Consider the following 15,223-nt stretch of genomic DNA (forward strand, 5'->3'; position numbering starts at 1 on the left):
TTTATGCTAGCAAGATAATGGTAGCATCTGTCTGCTAGCTTTAAAAAAATAAGTAAAAAATTCAATTAAATGTCCATTTATAGTGTGGATCATACATGTTTGTGTTAAAAGTGTAGTTTTGATTAAGGAGGAAGGATGATTGTTCTCAGGCGACTGAGCTGACTTGAAAAGCGCGTTTTGTTTGTGGAGACGATCAAAGCCGCTGAGGCCTTGGAGCGACATGAAGGCTCAGTCGCGCCGATCTGCTCGCCTTTCACCAACCGACACGACACACACGCTGGGCTTTTTTCTCTCTCCGGGAATCCTGGAAAGCATCCAAGGCACTTTTCCAAACAAGCACGTTTGGGGATCGTCCTAACACTAAAACACGGTGAGTTAATCTCCTGGTGACGTAAAGTCAAAGCTAACAATTGAAGTCCTATTGTTTGCAACACTAACGACCCCCCCAAAAAAAAAAATAATATATATATATATATATATTTTTTTTCTCATATTAAACTTCACCCTCACGAAATGACAACTTTTCGCTCATATGACTTAATTCTTGTAAAATTCGTTTTTACTTGTATCATTATGCGTTTTTCTCATATTATGACTTTACCTCGAAAAAATACATTGAATTACACTCTTCTTATAATATCATGACTTTTTGTCTAAAAATAAAATACAGCTTACGACTATGTTATTACAAAGGAATTGCTTGCGACCTACAAACTTTTTCTCGTAATATAACTTTTTTGAAATAAAATATTTTTGAGTTACTGGCTTTCAATGTAACGTCTAAGGTGACAATTGATATGGTTATGCGCCATAAAAACAAATTGAAAAACAAAAACCTTAACTTTTTTTACTAATAGTATTACAACTTGATGCAGAAAAAAATACTTTTCCCATTCAAAATATAATGACTTTATTCTTGATTTTATTTGATTCTTCTTGTGAACATTATGCTAGGTGCTCACACTGTGCACGTAAAAACGCTAACGCTAATAGGTCGTAATATTACGACCTATTCTCACAATGTGTGTGATTGGCAAAAAGACAAGACAGGTTAGTTTTCATTTATCTTTATTATCAATATAAATGTTACCGCGTGGACACAAAATAAACAGCATTGTTCTTACAGAGCCAAATCATACTATTGTCATGTTGCACAACATATCACAATGTTTCCGTGATACATGAATACAGCAACCACGATGCTAGCACACATTGTCGCTAAATAGATGGAACACTTACTAGCAATAGTAAGAGGACAAGACACTACTTCTAGTTATTGTTATTTATTGTAATTATTAGCAGTCATGTGGTGTCAATGAACGATAGTGTAGCGTTATCATTGGAGTTTTTAGCACGGCAATATTTACGTGTAAGGTTAATTCGGAGCAAGTAATAACAGGGCCGCAGTTAAAAACAAGAATAATGGTTATGTAAAGGTGACAGGGAAAGGTTGGAGTTCGCGGAATAAAGCAGCGATATGAGAATTGTTTTAACGTAACAGTCGGAGACTGTCTATTTCTCGAGAATAGTCACAAATGTTTGCGCAGTCTTAATGTAATGTTAGAATACAATTAGACTAGTAATATTACCAAACAATATCCGTAAATCTTGCCTTCGTTTGTGAAATCATGACGATTTTTGTAAAACATTGACGTCCTTACTTAGAATTAGAACTTCATTCGTAAACCGTGGCTTTATTCTCGGAATTACGACTATTCTCGTAAAACGACACAATTTTTTCTTGTAAATTTATGACTTTATTCTCGGAAAATTCCAAGTATTTTTCTCGCAGTATTGAGTGTTTATTCTCGTAAAATGACACGATTTCTCTCTCTTGTGACATGATGACATTATTCTTGTAAACATTTCTTTTTTTCCCCCCTCAGAATATTATGACATCATCCTTATTTATGGAATTATGACTATTCTCGTAAAATTGCATTTTTTTTCCTCACACCATTAATTTTTTTGATATTATAACTTCTTTATTACTGACGGCTGACTTTTATGACTATAAAATACTTCCAATACTTTATTCTCGTGAATTTTAGTTTGTTTTGTAAGATTAGGTTTTAATTCTGGTTAATGTTGACTTTATTCTTGGAATTATGACTTCTATTCTGGTTTTCTCATCATGTTACTTTATGTTTTCTAGCAACCGGTCATTCTTCATTCTTGAAAACGTTAACTTTATAGCTGGAATTACGAAGTGATTCTCGTAATATTATGACTTGCTCTCGTGATTGAGTGTATTCTCATAATAATTGCCACCTTTTCTTGTAATATTAGGACATCATTTTTGCTATTCTATTTTACTATTCTTGTAAAAACATTTTTTTAATCTTATTCTCCTAAAATAGTATTAAATGACACACTCGTACTTCTACATCGTTCTCATGATTATGACTTTCTCTATTGTTTTCTGCAGTTACAATGATAGTGTCTTAGTCCAACGTCATTTGCATCATTTGCTCAATATTAAAATCCATAGAGTCAACTGCACATAGTCAAAGTAGTTTATATGCTTTTTATTATTTTTTTTTACATCTTTGTAATTCTTCACTCAACATGACGTCACAGCTGGCCAGTGGCACGAGAACGGTGCCTTCAAGTACGTCTGTGCCGCTGTCCAATGAAAAGCATGTATTTCTTGAAATAATGTGAAAATGAAGTGGCGTTATTACAATAATAACAGGACGACGTAATGCTTGCGATATTACATTTTATTGTAATATTTTGACATTCTTCTTAATATTATGACGTAGTTATTGTAAAACAATTATTTTTTTTCTTGAGGAAAAAAATTGTATGACTTTATTCTTGTAAAATTAGAACTTTTTTCAATATTTATTTTGCCGTAATATTACTTAAGTCTCATAATTTATTCTCGAATTTTTTTTTTTTTTTGTAAAAAGTCAAATGAAATAAAGAGAAGAGAGAAAAATAAACAAGAATGAAATTGTACGATTGCAAGAAAAAAATAAAAATTCTTCCATTATATTGTAAACTTACACGTTCCTCTCACAATATTATAACTTAATTCTCAAGAAAAAAAGCTCATTTTTATTCTAGTAAAATATATATATATATATTTTAAAATAAATTATATAAAAAAGAAATAAAAAGAATACGCAAAAATAGCTGCAAAATTATAAGACCCAAAAAAAGTCACAATTTTATGATATTATTTTGGTTTGTTTCATGCATTTTTACTCTCACATAAAAACTATTTTCTCATATTAATAGATTGGTGTTTTGGAATAAAAATTTGCCCCCCCAAAAAATAATAATAAAAAAAAATAAAAAATCCCCAAATTGACATGCTTTTCATTGGACGATGACGGACTTGTCATTTCAGACCTAATCGGGGAATCCTATCAGCTCAGATCCCGTACCAGCTGGTGGTACCTGAACGCAACCTTTGGCCACTGTGCTTCCAGCTACGATCTCGGCACCACATTCAGAAGAGGGCTAGCGCCGCGTATATATAGAGAAGAAGAAGAAGAAGAAGAAGAAGAAGAGGATGAAGATGACGATGAAGAGGAGGTGCGCGCCTTCACTGAGGCATCGCTTTGAGGATGGCGTTCACCTCCTCGGCCACGGCCGTCAACGCGAACTCAAACTGCTCCTGCGGGACCAGAAAAGGCAGAAACGTTTGATGGACAAAAGTACTTACAGTACATGCTGTACTTAAGTAGCAGTACAGCTACAGAGTCAGGTCAAAGTAGAAATCCTGCGTTAACTCAACTGCAGTAAAACAACTGCAGACTGAAATGTACTGAAGTACAGAAAAATTGTCAATACTGTCAATGAAAGACAAGTACAAATAGTGTACTGCAATACAAATACAGCGGACCCCCCCGCCCCCCGCATATTCACATTTCAGCATTTGTGAATTCACCTTTTCGCAGTTTTTTTTAAACGTATCCCCCGTTTTTTTCCCATGCAAATAGGTGAATTTGCGAACGGCGAAACGTGAACATGCGGGAATCTGCTGTACTTACGTATTTATTTTTCTAACGACATGACATTCTACTTTTGAAAGCACATAGCTGTACTTTCTATTGCTCACTTTGCCAAAATAGGCCTGTTACTTTTTTTCAACATCCGCAGATGATGACACGACATTAAAAAAACGTAAATAGAGAGCGGTAAAGTCAACCGCGGTTGAGATCTTTATTGATTGATTGAAAACTTGAGGACGTGAACCAAGGATGATTAACGATGACGCTGACCAGATTGTACATTCCCCCAAAAATAAAAACTGTTACTATAACACAGTTGATGTGATGGTAACATCAACTATCGTAACAAAAAGGAGATTTTCTGGGGTAACAAGGTAACGCCAGGTCATCGCGAGGTCATTGGTTTGTGCCTGCTACGAATGTGGCCGCAAAAAGTCATTCAAATCTCATCAGTCACGCCTTATGTCTCTGATTGGTCGTTTTTCTCCGGCGCTGCAGTTTCCTGCGAATCAAATTAGAGGCTCGAGATGAGACCACAGAGGGACCATTTTGGCACAGATCGTATTTACGTATCATGTACTACTGTCAAGTCATAATGACTGTCAGATGCAATATAATAACTGTTATATGTTGTAAGGGGCGGCACGGTGGGCGACTGGTTATCACATCTGCCTCACAGTTCTGGGGACCGGGGTTCAAATCCCGGCCCCGCCTGTGTGGAGTTGGCATGTTCTCGCCGTGCCTGCGTGGGTTTTCTCCGGGCACTCCGGTTTCTTCCCACATCCCAAAAACATGCGTGGTAGGTCGATTGAGGACTCTAAATCGCCCTTAAGTGTGAATGTGTGCGTAAATGGTTGTTTGTTTCTATGTGCCCTGCGATTGGCTGGCGACCAGTTCAGGGTGTACTCCGCCTCTCGCCCAAAGATAGCTGGGATAGGCTCCAGCACGCCCTTGTGAGGCTAAAGCGGTACAGAAGATGGATGGATGGATATGTTGTATGACTGTTCTATGTAATATAATAAAATAATAATATAATCATTGTTTGTGTTTTGTTTTTCTTTGGGGGGAATAGCAAACTGCTGCTGAGGAAAACGTGTGTGTTGCTTTCATGGACCTGTGGAGGTGAGCCTGCTTCACATTTGTTTGTGCCTTGCTGCTTTTTCCCCTCCAGAGGAAAGCAACAGCGTGATTGATGTTTGCCCCCACAGAGATGCTGCTGCCGTTTTTACACTCCTCTCCCTAGGCTCAGGGGCAAAAAAAAGAAAAAAAAGGAGGAGCGTAGGAGTACGGAGGCCTTTCGATGTGTCAACACACGGCGAGGCCTGAAGGGAGACTCGATCGATACGCAGGAGCCGACCAACTTTTTCTATTTTTTGCGTTGTGTGATGTTAGAAAAATGTATCCATCCATTTCTATGCGGCTTTTATGGGCTTCTAAGCTCTGTTGGGAGGGGCTCACAGTTTTGCAACCCCCCCCCCCCCATCTGTCCAGTATACGGTGAACCAATTTGGTAGCAATTGGACAAAATCTCAAGGAATAGTTCGCCTTTGAAGCACCCTCGAAATGGCCCAATTTACCCTGAAATGGCTGCTTAACCCAAAATGGCAGACTTCCTGTGTCTTTACGGGTATGGTTTCTAGAAGCTTTTTTCTGTGCCAACTCATGATAAACATGCTTACCAAATTTCATATTGCTCAGTGAAACTGGCTTCAGGGGCTGAATTTTCTTGAAGGACCCCTGGAGATGGTCAAAATGACCCTTCAAAGCACAATGGAAGACTTTGTGTGTACTGTCGGGAATGGCTTCTTGAGACTTTTTTGTGTGCCTACTCATGATGAACATGCCGACCAAATTTCATGTCGCAAAGTGAAACTGGCTTATGGGGCTGCGTTTTCTTTCAAGGACCCCTGCAAATGGCCAAAACGATCCTGAAATGGACACTTCAAACCAAAATACCTGACTTGCTGTGTCTTTTTGGGAATGGGTTCTTGAAACTTTTTTTTTCCGCGGGTTCACTCATGATAAACGTGCTGCCCAAATGACACGTTGTAAGTGCAAGTGGCTTCGGGGATGCATGTCCAAAGGAACGTTGACGCCAGCAATCTCTGCCCAGCAGCAGCGGCGCAGTGAGCTTGTAACACTCGCGATAGTGTTTGCACAATCGGGGAAAATGTGAGAATATTTGACAGTTCCACTGCCAGTTCGTCAACAGGAAACAACACAACAGACTGCAGTGTGCATGCACACAGCTATGGACTGTTTGTTCTTTTTTTCGATTGGTCTGTTTATTTACTTCGATGAAATAAATTGATTGAAGGGCTACTCCCCAAAAAATGGATAATATGACCTTCTGCTCGTACGATTGCAACTTTATTCTCATAAAATCAATAGTTCTTCCTCATCACGACTATAATCGTCAATTTACACTTTTTATTGTTGTAAAATTACAATTTGTAGCTTGTAAAATTAAGATTATTTGTTTTTTTTCTTGTGAAACCGGGACTTAGTTGTAGAGTTTTTAAAGAAAATTAAGACTTTTTTTGGTACAAATAATACTAAAAAAGACTGTTGCTGGCAACCAATCAAACGCCACCATTCAAACTTTATTCATCGTGAAGGAGATAAACAATAGCGACGGCTTTTCTTTTGATCTAGTCAGCCCGCTAGCTGAAAGGCGGCGGGGGTGGGGGTCTTACCTTTGTGTGGACCATGCCGGCTCTCTGGTCTCTCAAGTGCTCCAGGCTAGCGGCAATATCAATCTCTTTGGCACCTGCAACGCACACACACAACATTGGAGGCAGTTCAAAGCCATCGGGCTAATCCAGCTCACATCTGTCAATCTTGTCTTTTTCTACGCGGCCGGCGCTCCCGTTGGAAGGCCAATTGAACATTTTACATTCATCCCCGCAAAGCCTTGGACGGCGGCCCACCGACTTGCGCGTCTTGATCGAGTATGCGAGAGGAGGTTATGTGAAAGGAAAACTGCACAACTCGGCCCGTCTGATGACGAGTCTCGCCGCAGTTCGACATTTCTTTTGGAAGGCTTCATTCTCGTAAAAATGACGTCCCCCCGCGAGTACATCTTGTGCCCTCACTACACAGGGACGCCCTTGAGATAAGAGTAACCTGACTTAGGAGTGTTTCCGGATCGATGGGCTAACAAATCTAGCGTCAATGTCGCGCGGTGTTGTAAGCCTTTAAGCCAACACAAACGGTGAAGCAACACATGGAGACGGATAATATAACAGTACTCACTATATTCTTTATCCTCTGTGTAGAAGTGCTAAGACCACTGCTGAGGAGTTGTGATGACTCCTCTGTTTCAATGTATATCTGTATGTTAGTATTATACTGCCCCCAGGTGGTCAACGGGCGTACACCAGAAAGAGCAGTACAATGGCCGAAAAGTGTAATAAAAACTAAATCTTTACATTCCAGTTAATTATTTCAAGACATTGTTTAAAACACATTACACATTTTTTTTGGGTGGGGTGGGCTGGATTTGATTAATGGCATTTCCCTTTATTGTTTTTCATAAAATTACAAATTTATTGCAGTACTGTAAAATGACGACATTCTTATAAAATTACAACTTTTTTTTCCTCGTAAATTGCATCCTTATTCTTGTAAAAATGAATTCTTAAATTCAATGAATTCAAGTAGGATTACGATTTTTCATAAAGTTAGGATTTTTTTCCTCAAATTTACAACCTTTTCCTCATCAAATTATAGGTTATTTTTTAACGTAAACATTTTTTTTTCTCGAAAAATTACAAATTTATTATCTAAGAAAATGCTCTTTTGTCTCAAAATGATGACTTCCCATAGAATTATATTAATATTTTCATGATAATAGAAGTTTATTCTCATTATTACGACTTAATTGTCATAAAATTACAAATGTATTCTCATAAAATTCTAACTTTTTACTCTCACAAAATGTATACTTTTTAAAAGTAAATTTCATTATTTAGATGTTAACGCAGACAATGTGTGTTTGCGAACATGAGACTAAAGTACAAAGTAAAATAAAAACAAAAAAAGGGGGATTTAATGCAGCTCAACTCGAAAAAGTACTTGAGTGGACCCAAGAAGACTTTCATGTCTGACAAGGGCTGGAATCCAGAGTAGAGGAGAAGCGAGTGAAAAGCTTTAGCGGGCCAGATTATGTCCATTTTAAACACGGCGGGAGCAGGGGGGGCTTAGGGGGGGTCGCAGCCCAGTTAACAAAAGGTTAAAAAGAACGCGCCGAGTCGCTTTCATCGCCGCGGACAACAGGGACATTTGTCACACAAGAACCAGCGCCAGCCGAAACCTCTTCTAACGAGCGGCCATTTTGAGTTGGGCAAAGGGCAAAGTTGAGAGGTTAAAGGTCAGAGGGTGGGCTCAGCTACAGAGGAGCTCTTCTAATTGACACAGGCTGACTGCCTTTTACTGGCTGACGCACATCCACAGTGGACGCAAAATCATTTTTGAACCCATTTTTCAACACATCAAGCACTTATTTACGGACATGGAACGATAAACCCAAAGCCAAATCCAGACAGAAAGATTCAAGGCTATTCGAAAAACATTTATGCACACAGTGCTCCCTCAACTTAGAACTGATCTGACTTAGGGGTTTTTCGGGATGTCAGCCGTCGCTTGGACGATTTAAAAAAAAAAAAGGCTTCAAGTTGTTTATTGCTACACCCATGAAGAGTCGTTTATGTAACATGGGGTCATGATTGTGTACATGCTAGAAGCATGGTGTTCATGTGTTATGATTCTCTCTGCTTGAAGTGCTTTTCTGCCACCTTGTGGCATTTATGTGCAATGACAAACCCTTTTTGGGGGGGGGGGAGGCGTCAATTATTTGGATAGATTTTCGCTATTTGTGGCAGGGCTTGTTCCCTATGGGGTTCCCTGTAAGAGAATAACACAGCAGCAGAAAAATGGGGGGAAAAAAATGTAACGAACACATTGCTTCTATATAATATTGATGAGCCTCATGTGAAGGTGGTTTGCTTTTGTGGAATAATTTAACTACTGAATACGTAATTTTGCCTATGTCACATGGGTTCACGACTGTGTACATGATAGAAGCATGGTGTTGATGCTTTATGATCCTTTCTGTTTAAAGTGTTTTTCCGCCATCATGTGGCATCTATATGCAACTACAAACATTTTTTGGGGGGGGCGCATAAATTATTTGTGGATTTTTGACTATTTGCGACAGGGCTCGGTCCTCGTCCCCTGCGAATAGGGAGTGTTCATTCTGAGACAGCGCAGCAGCAGAACGATAAAGAAAAAAAAAAAAGAAAAAATCAGATGAACACATTGCTTCTATAAAACATTCATGTCAGTGGTGTTCAGACTGTAAATGGATTCCGTTTCATTGCCATGCATGTGCCATCTAAATTCATGTGGCAATTGTGATGCAGGTCGATACAGCGTGACAGCAGCATAAATGACTACTAAATTACTAATGATCATATAGCTTCTTTTTTTTTCTATTTGTCATTTGTGCGGGGGGCTTTTGTTCCCTCAACTCCCTCCACGCTGTGCCCCCAAGGCTTCACCGAGACCCTCTGTGGAAAAGGAGAGCAACACAAGCAGAGGGAATGGAAAAAGCCAAGTGTTTACCTTTCGCCATCCTATTGAGGACCATGTCAATCAGAATGTAGGTCCCACTCCTGCCAGCGCCATCACTGCAGTCGGACAGACAACGGGGACAGACGGAGATCATTAAGAGGCTGCTCAGAGGCGGTAGAGAAAAAGAAATATTTGGACAATATAATATGACTTTGTTCTCATAAAAGCCCACGTTTATTGTCATTACATTATGATTTTATTCTCATAAAATCACATTTTCTTGCATGTTATATTGCAAATTTATTCTCAGCACACACAGCACTCTACACATTTTTCTTTTTACACAAATACAAATTGCTTCTGTGAAAACTTTCACTTATTCATTTATTCTTGTTAGAAAATATTATGACAATATTATTTTTTTTTCTCATAAATGCTCAGTTTATAAATAAATAAAAATTCTTGGAAATAACCACTTTTTTTCCCAAAATGTATTCTTGTGAACGAATGTTTTTTTTCCTCACATTGTTAAGACTTCATAAAAAAAAAAACAAAAAAAAACAAAAACAAAAATTTTTTTTCACAGGATATTACAAATTTACTCTTGTGAAAATGACACAATTTGGATTTTATTTATTCTGAGTTTATTCTTGAATAGTTTTTTCATTACAAATTTATTCTCATGATGGACAGTTTTTTTTCTTGCAATATTATGACAAACAAACTACTAACTAAAAACTATTGTTTAAATAAAAAAGTTGCAACTATTTTCAGAAAAACATTTTCATTATAAAAAAGCATTCGGATAAAATGTAAACGTTTTCTTAGGAAATTTCAGCTTTTTACGCATATTAGGAATTTACTCTTGTAAAATAAAAAAACTTTATAACTTTTTTCCAGTATACATTTATTCTAGTGAATTGTATTTTACCCTTGCAATATTATGACTGTTTTCAATTTTTTTGTCATCATTAAAAAAAATTGTCATAAAAAGTGGACTTTTTCTTGCACTATTTAGACTTTTTCTCATATGTATTTATTCTCATAAAATCACATATTTATTCGGCATTATGTTACATTCTCGAAAAACTGCTTTTATCCAGTTGTATCATAAATGTATTCTGGTGAATTACTTTTTTTCCCCTTGCAATATCATTACTATATTTTCAGAAAATCACATTTCAAGTACGACGTGATCTCGCAAATGTTGGACTTTTCTCTTATAACATTAAGAATTTATTCTTGAAAAAAATGTGTACACTTTATTCTTGTAAAATTGCAACCCCCCCCCCCCCCCTCCATATTATGAGTCTATTCTCGTAATATCCCAAAGTTTTCGGGGTAATTAAGGGAGACACACACACTGCGGATAAAATGAAGCTTGAAACGTGAATATTGGATGATGCAATGTTTGTGATTGGCTTATGTGTGGTCTGAGGGTGTGTCGAGGGGGGGGGGGGGGGGGGTGTTGTGTTGGTGGAGGGGTGGGGACCTTGCTTCTGAGAGTCCACCAGAGGACAAAGGCTTTTAAGAGCATGCACATCGGAGGTTGAGAGACCAGGGGCGGTTTGAAGAACAGCTTTTTATTTGTTTTTTGAGGGCCTTCCTTTTCTCTCTCTCTCTCTCTCTCCATTACTCCAGAGATAGTGTGTTGAAAAGCCTCGCTTTGTGCCCGCCGGCGCTGCACGTTAATTGCAAACAAGGCGTGCACATCTCTCCGGTAAAGGCGGAGGCCAACGGGCCAGGAGAGGCGCACGGCGGCTTCATGAATCCGCGCTCGGCGCACTCCGCACGCATGACTTCACAGGGTGCGTCTGTTCAAAGTGCTCAGGCGGGATATTGGGGGTTTAGCATAAAGCAGCCTTTCGACAACTTTTTAAGCCTTGCACCCCCCACCCCCGTCAACATCCCCCTGAAAAACAAAACAAAAAACAAAACAAAAACCCACAGCAAATCAAAGTCGTTCATAGCAGCAGTCTGTACGGTGCTTAACAAATGTATGGCTTTAATGTGGACTCTTTCCATTTTAATGAGCTCTCGATTTGTTCAGGAATTTCAATTTGAATTTAACAGCCAAATTTGAGCCACTTAAAACAATTTTTAACAATTCCTTTTCACACATACAAAACTGTAAATAACTGATTGGACAGGTTGACAAAAAGAATCATGCTAAAAAAAAATAATTTGTGGAAAATCTAACGAACATCATAAAGTGCTTTAACGCACACTCTTTCAATTTCGGTGAGCTCTCGATGTTTTTGAGCAGTAATGAGGAAATTCAAACTGAAAGCTGAAATTTTAGCCAGAAACACTCAACCACAGAATGTTTTTTTTCTCGGTCAAATAAATATAATTTGATTTCTCGATCAATACATTTACAAAACTACCTGTCATGAAAAAAAGCCCCTTGAAGCGCTTTAGTGCGGATTCTTTTAATTTCAGTGCGCTCACAATTTTTCACCATTTTGAACAAGAATTTCAAATGGACTTTTAAGAGCCAAATTTGAGCCCCTCAAATGGATTTTTCTGTATAGGAAAGCAAGGATTTACCATGAAAACTTGCTGTTACCCCCCCACCCAAAGAAATCAGCACCAGATACCAGTTTCACCCATCGATATGAAATTTGGTGGATGTGTCTATCGTAACAGGACGCACAAAAAAGTCTCATGCCGGAAATCCCAAAAGTCGGCCATTTTGGTTTAAAATCAGCCAGATCTGTACACCAAAGGTATCAAACTCTAGGCCTGGGGGCCGGATCAGGACCGCCACATCATTTTATGCGGCCCGCGAAAACAAATAATGTGTGTCAACTTCCACGAAACTTGCTGAAATCTGTTCCCAAATTTCAAATTGTCACATGTAATAAATTAGGTTACGATATTGCAACATTTTTTGTTACCAAACTGTTTTTTTCACTGTTACTTGAACAATAGTTGAACAAAATATTGTCCATGACTTCTGATTTCAAAAGTAGTTATCAATCAATTTGTTGTGTATATGTATTTTACGATGATGATGATGAGGGGGTGAAATATTTATATGGTTTTACAGTCAACGGCCCTCTGAGGGAAATCGTAACTACAATGAAGCCCACAACAAAAATGAGTTTGACATCTACAAGTGGTCGTAGCATGGTGTCAAGTTTGATTATTTGTAGGATTTGCCATAAAAAAGGATTTGCGAGGGCACATTTAGCACTGGACTCTTTAGAGATATCTTTAACTATTATTATTAGTATTGTACCTGACTGCCGTTACATCGCAAAACATGTGCATCTGCGTTAGGGAAGCAGAGATCCAATCACCATCATCATCATCATCCTAATCATCATCTCCATAATCATCCTTTTGGAATACTTGCCTGCAGTGAACAATAATCGGGCAAGATCGACCCCGGTAGCACTTGTTAACCTTTCTGGAATAAAAGAAGACAAACAAAAAACAAACCACGTTATTGTAGTCAGGATCATGTTGGGAAAACAAAGATGAATGCTGCCAGTTAAACGCGACTCATACGGTGCGCCCGGCCGGAATACTCAAGCTAGCCACGCGCACCCTCGCCCGCCAAACAATCGCTTGAACTGGAGTGGTGGCACTTAAATGAATTGAGCATCATTTCAGAACGAGTAGTTGTGACACGCGACGGACGCCATGTTGCGCTTTTGCCCGCCGCCCACACATTAACGGCGGCCAATTACGAGCGCCTCGCATCGACAGGTGCGGTAAAGGCCGGACCGTCTTTTTTATTTCTTCCTTATTTTTTTTATTGACTTAATACCATTCGGAGCATTTTGCAAGTTTGGGAAGTACGCTAGTGTATCTGTTTGATAAAACTTTACCTGTATGTTCAATTTTATATCTTACTTATCCTACTTATATCTTCAGTATTGTCGAAAACTTACTTTAATTCAGTAATTAAATCAAAACAGTGAAACTCATTTATTATATATATTTAATACAAACTGTGAAATATTTCACAAGGATAATAAAATAATCATAGTTAATAAGTTTAGGACCGAATCATTGATTAAACTAACTAATTCACCTTTAATTTATTGTTTTATCATCTCATTATCATGTAGAACATTTTGGACATTTTGGAAGTAAACTACTGTATCTGTTCAGTCAGCCGTGAAATATTGAATGACTATCTTTTCGAATTATGACATTTATAGTTTACGGCGAACGAAAACCCCAATTAAAATGATGCACAAGAAACAAGAACAAAATATTTTTAATATAGAAATGAAGTCTTCTCAAAAGCATTTTCCTATGCGGTTTTGGAAAATGGATGGATGGATGGATGGATGAATACATAAAAAGAGAGCCAAATTGATCTGGTTACATACACACTACAGTTAAAGCTTATAAAGTGTATTCCTTCCTATCCATTCATTTTCTACAGCACTTTTCCTCAATTAATATTGAGGGTGAGATGGAGCCTAGCCCAGCTATTCCATATTGCAAAGTACTGAATATTAAAAACAGGGGGCAGCATCTATACAGTTTCCATGTTTGGGCGGAAGGGGATAACGTCATACATGTTAAGTCCCTGTCAAAGGGTGCGGCACAAAGATGGCCGAACTTCCCATGCAAAAGGGAGAGTGTCGAGAAAGAAAGGAGTGGGGGGCGGGGGAAGGAGAGAGGGAAGTGAGGGAGAGAGAGAGAGCGAAAGAGAGAGAGAGAGAGTCAGGTTGTGCACAGGCCTGGCTGAGGAGACACAGTTTCCAATGATCACTTTTGTGACTATGCAACTGGGCTCATATTACTAGCTGCAACATCACAAAAATGACACTGGCAACCGCAAAATATGGCCGAAACCTCAAAAACCAACCCCCCGCCGCCCCCCCAAAAAAGGGAAAATGTTTGTTGAACCTCAACACCCTGTACACCCAAAAATAGCCGACAAAGCTGCACTTCAATCCATACGCGCTAATTGGAAGGGAAAAAGCACCAAAGAGGACGCCATCCCCTCACTTTGCATTAACAAGCACGGGGGGACTGAATTCCATCCACAAATCAGATGCATCTATTCTCATTTGTTGTCCCTCTGTGGTTTCCCTGAGGAGCTCAAGGAAGAAGCGGGCGAGGGTATCCTGTCGCTAACAACCCCCCGCCACCCCTCAAACCCCTCTCTCCCTCTTTTTAGTCAGGCGGCTCTCGTTTAATTGGCTCTTTGAATGAGGTGTTTTCTTCCCAAGCCAAGCCAGGCAGTGCGGGGCTGTTAATTTGCTGCATCATGTGCTGGAGGGAGGTGAGGGGAAGGGAAGGAGGTGGGGGAGGGAGGGGATAAGTCCAGAAACCTTGTTAGATCCACCAAACGGGGAAAAAGGGAGAGAGGGGAGGTGAACGAGCTCATCAAGTCGGCCGTGGGGTCGGGTCCCGTCGCTCTACTGTACCTGCGGAAGTCCAAGAGGGTGCGCGCCGTGTTGGGGACGCCGCGGTCCATCCAGGAGAGGAAGTGGAACTGCGTGACGGTGCGCGTCTCGTTGGTGTGCAGGTTCTTCAGGTAGAAGCTCCGGACCAGGAAGTCCTCGCACCAGATGTGCTCGGACACCAGGTTCACCTGGATGCACACCACCACACACGGTGACACGTTTAACTCCATCCGTTACTAAATCACGAGCGGCGGTGCGGCCCTGAGGGCGTGTCGTGAGCTTAAAAGGGATCGATTAGAGCAGAGC

The 15,223-nt window shown here is 39.4% G+C and overlaps 1 protein-coding gene across 1 annotated transcript in view; it reads right to left on the reverse strand.

Moving 5' to 3' along the window:
- Positions 1-1,051: 1,051 nt before the first annotated feature.
- The window catches only part of ptprn2 (protein tyrosine phosphatase receptor type N2), a 120,071-nt gene continuing 105,899 nt past the window's right edge, over positions 1,052-15,223 (reverse strand). Inside the window, exons 18-22 of the mRNA XM_061758492.1 lie at positions 14,939-15,105; positions 12,901-12,954; positions 9,591-9,655; positions 6,662-6,735; positions 1,052-3,628 (exon numbers count right to left, since the gene is read on the reverse strand). Of these exons, the coding sequence (XP_061614476.1) occupies positions 3,557-3,628; positions 6,662-6,735; positions 9,591-9,655; positions 12,901-12,954; positions 14,939-15,105 (432 nt within the window). The 3' untranslated portion in view covers positions 1,052-3,556. The remainder of the gene's footprint in view (positions 3,629-6,661; positions 6,736-9,590; positions 9,656-12,900; positions 12,955-14,938; positions 15,106-15,223) is intronic.

This window comes from Phyllopteryx taeniolatus, chromosome 20 (assembly GCF_024500385.1).
Source record: "Phyllopteryx taeniolatus isolate TA_2022b chromosome 20, UOR_Ptae_1.2, whole genome shotgun sequence".
In the NCBI taxonomy this organism is placed as follows: Eukaryota; Metazoa; Chordata; class Actinopteri; order Syngnathiformes; family Syngnathidae; genus Phyllopteryx; species Phyllopteryx taeniolatus.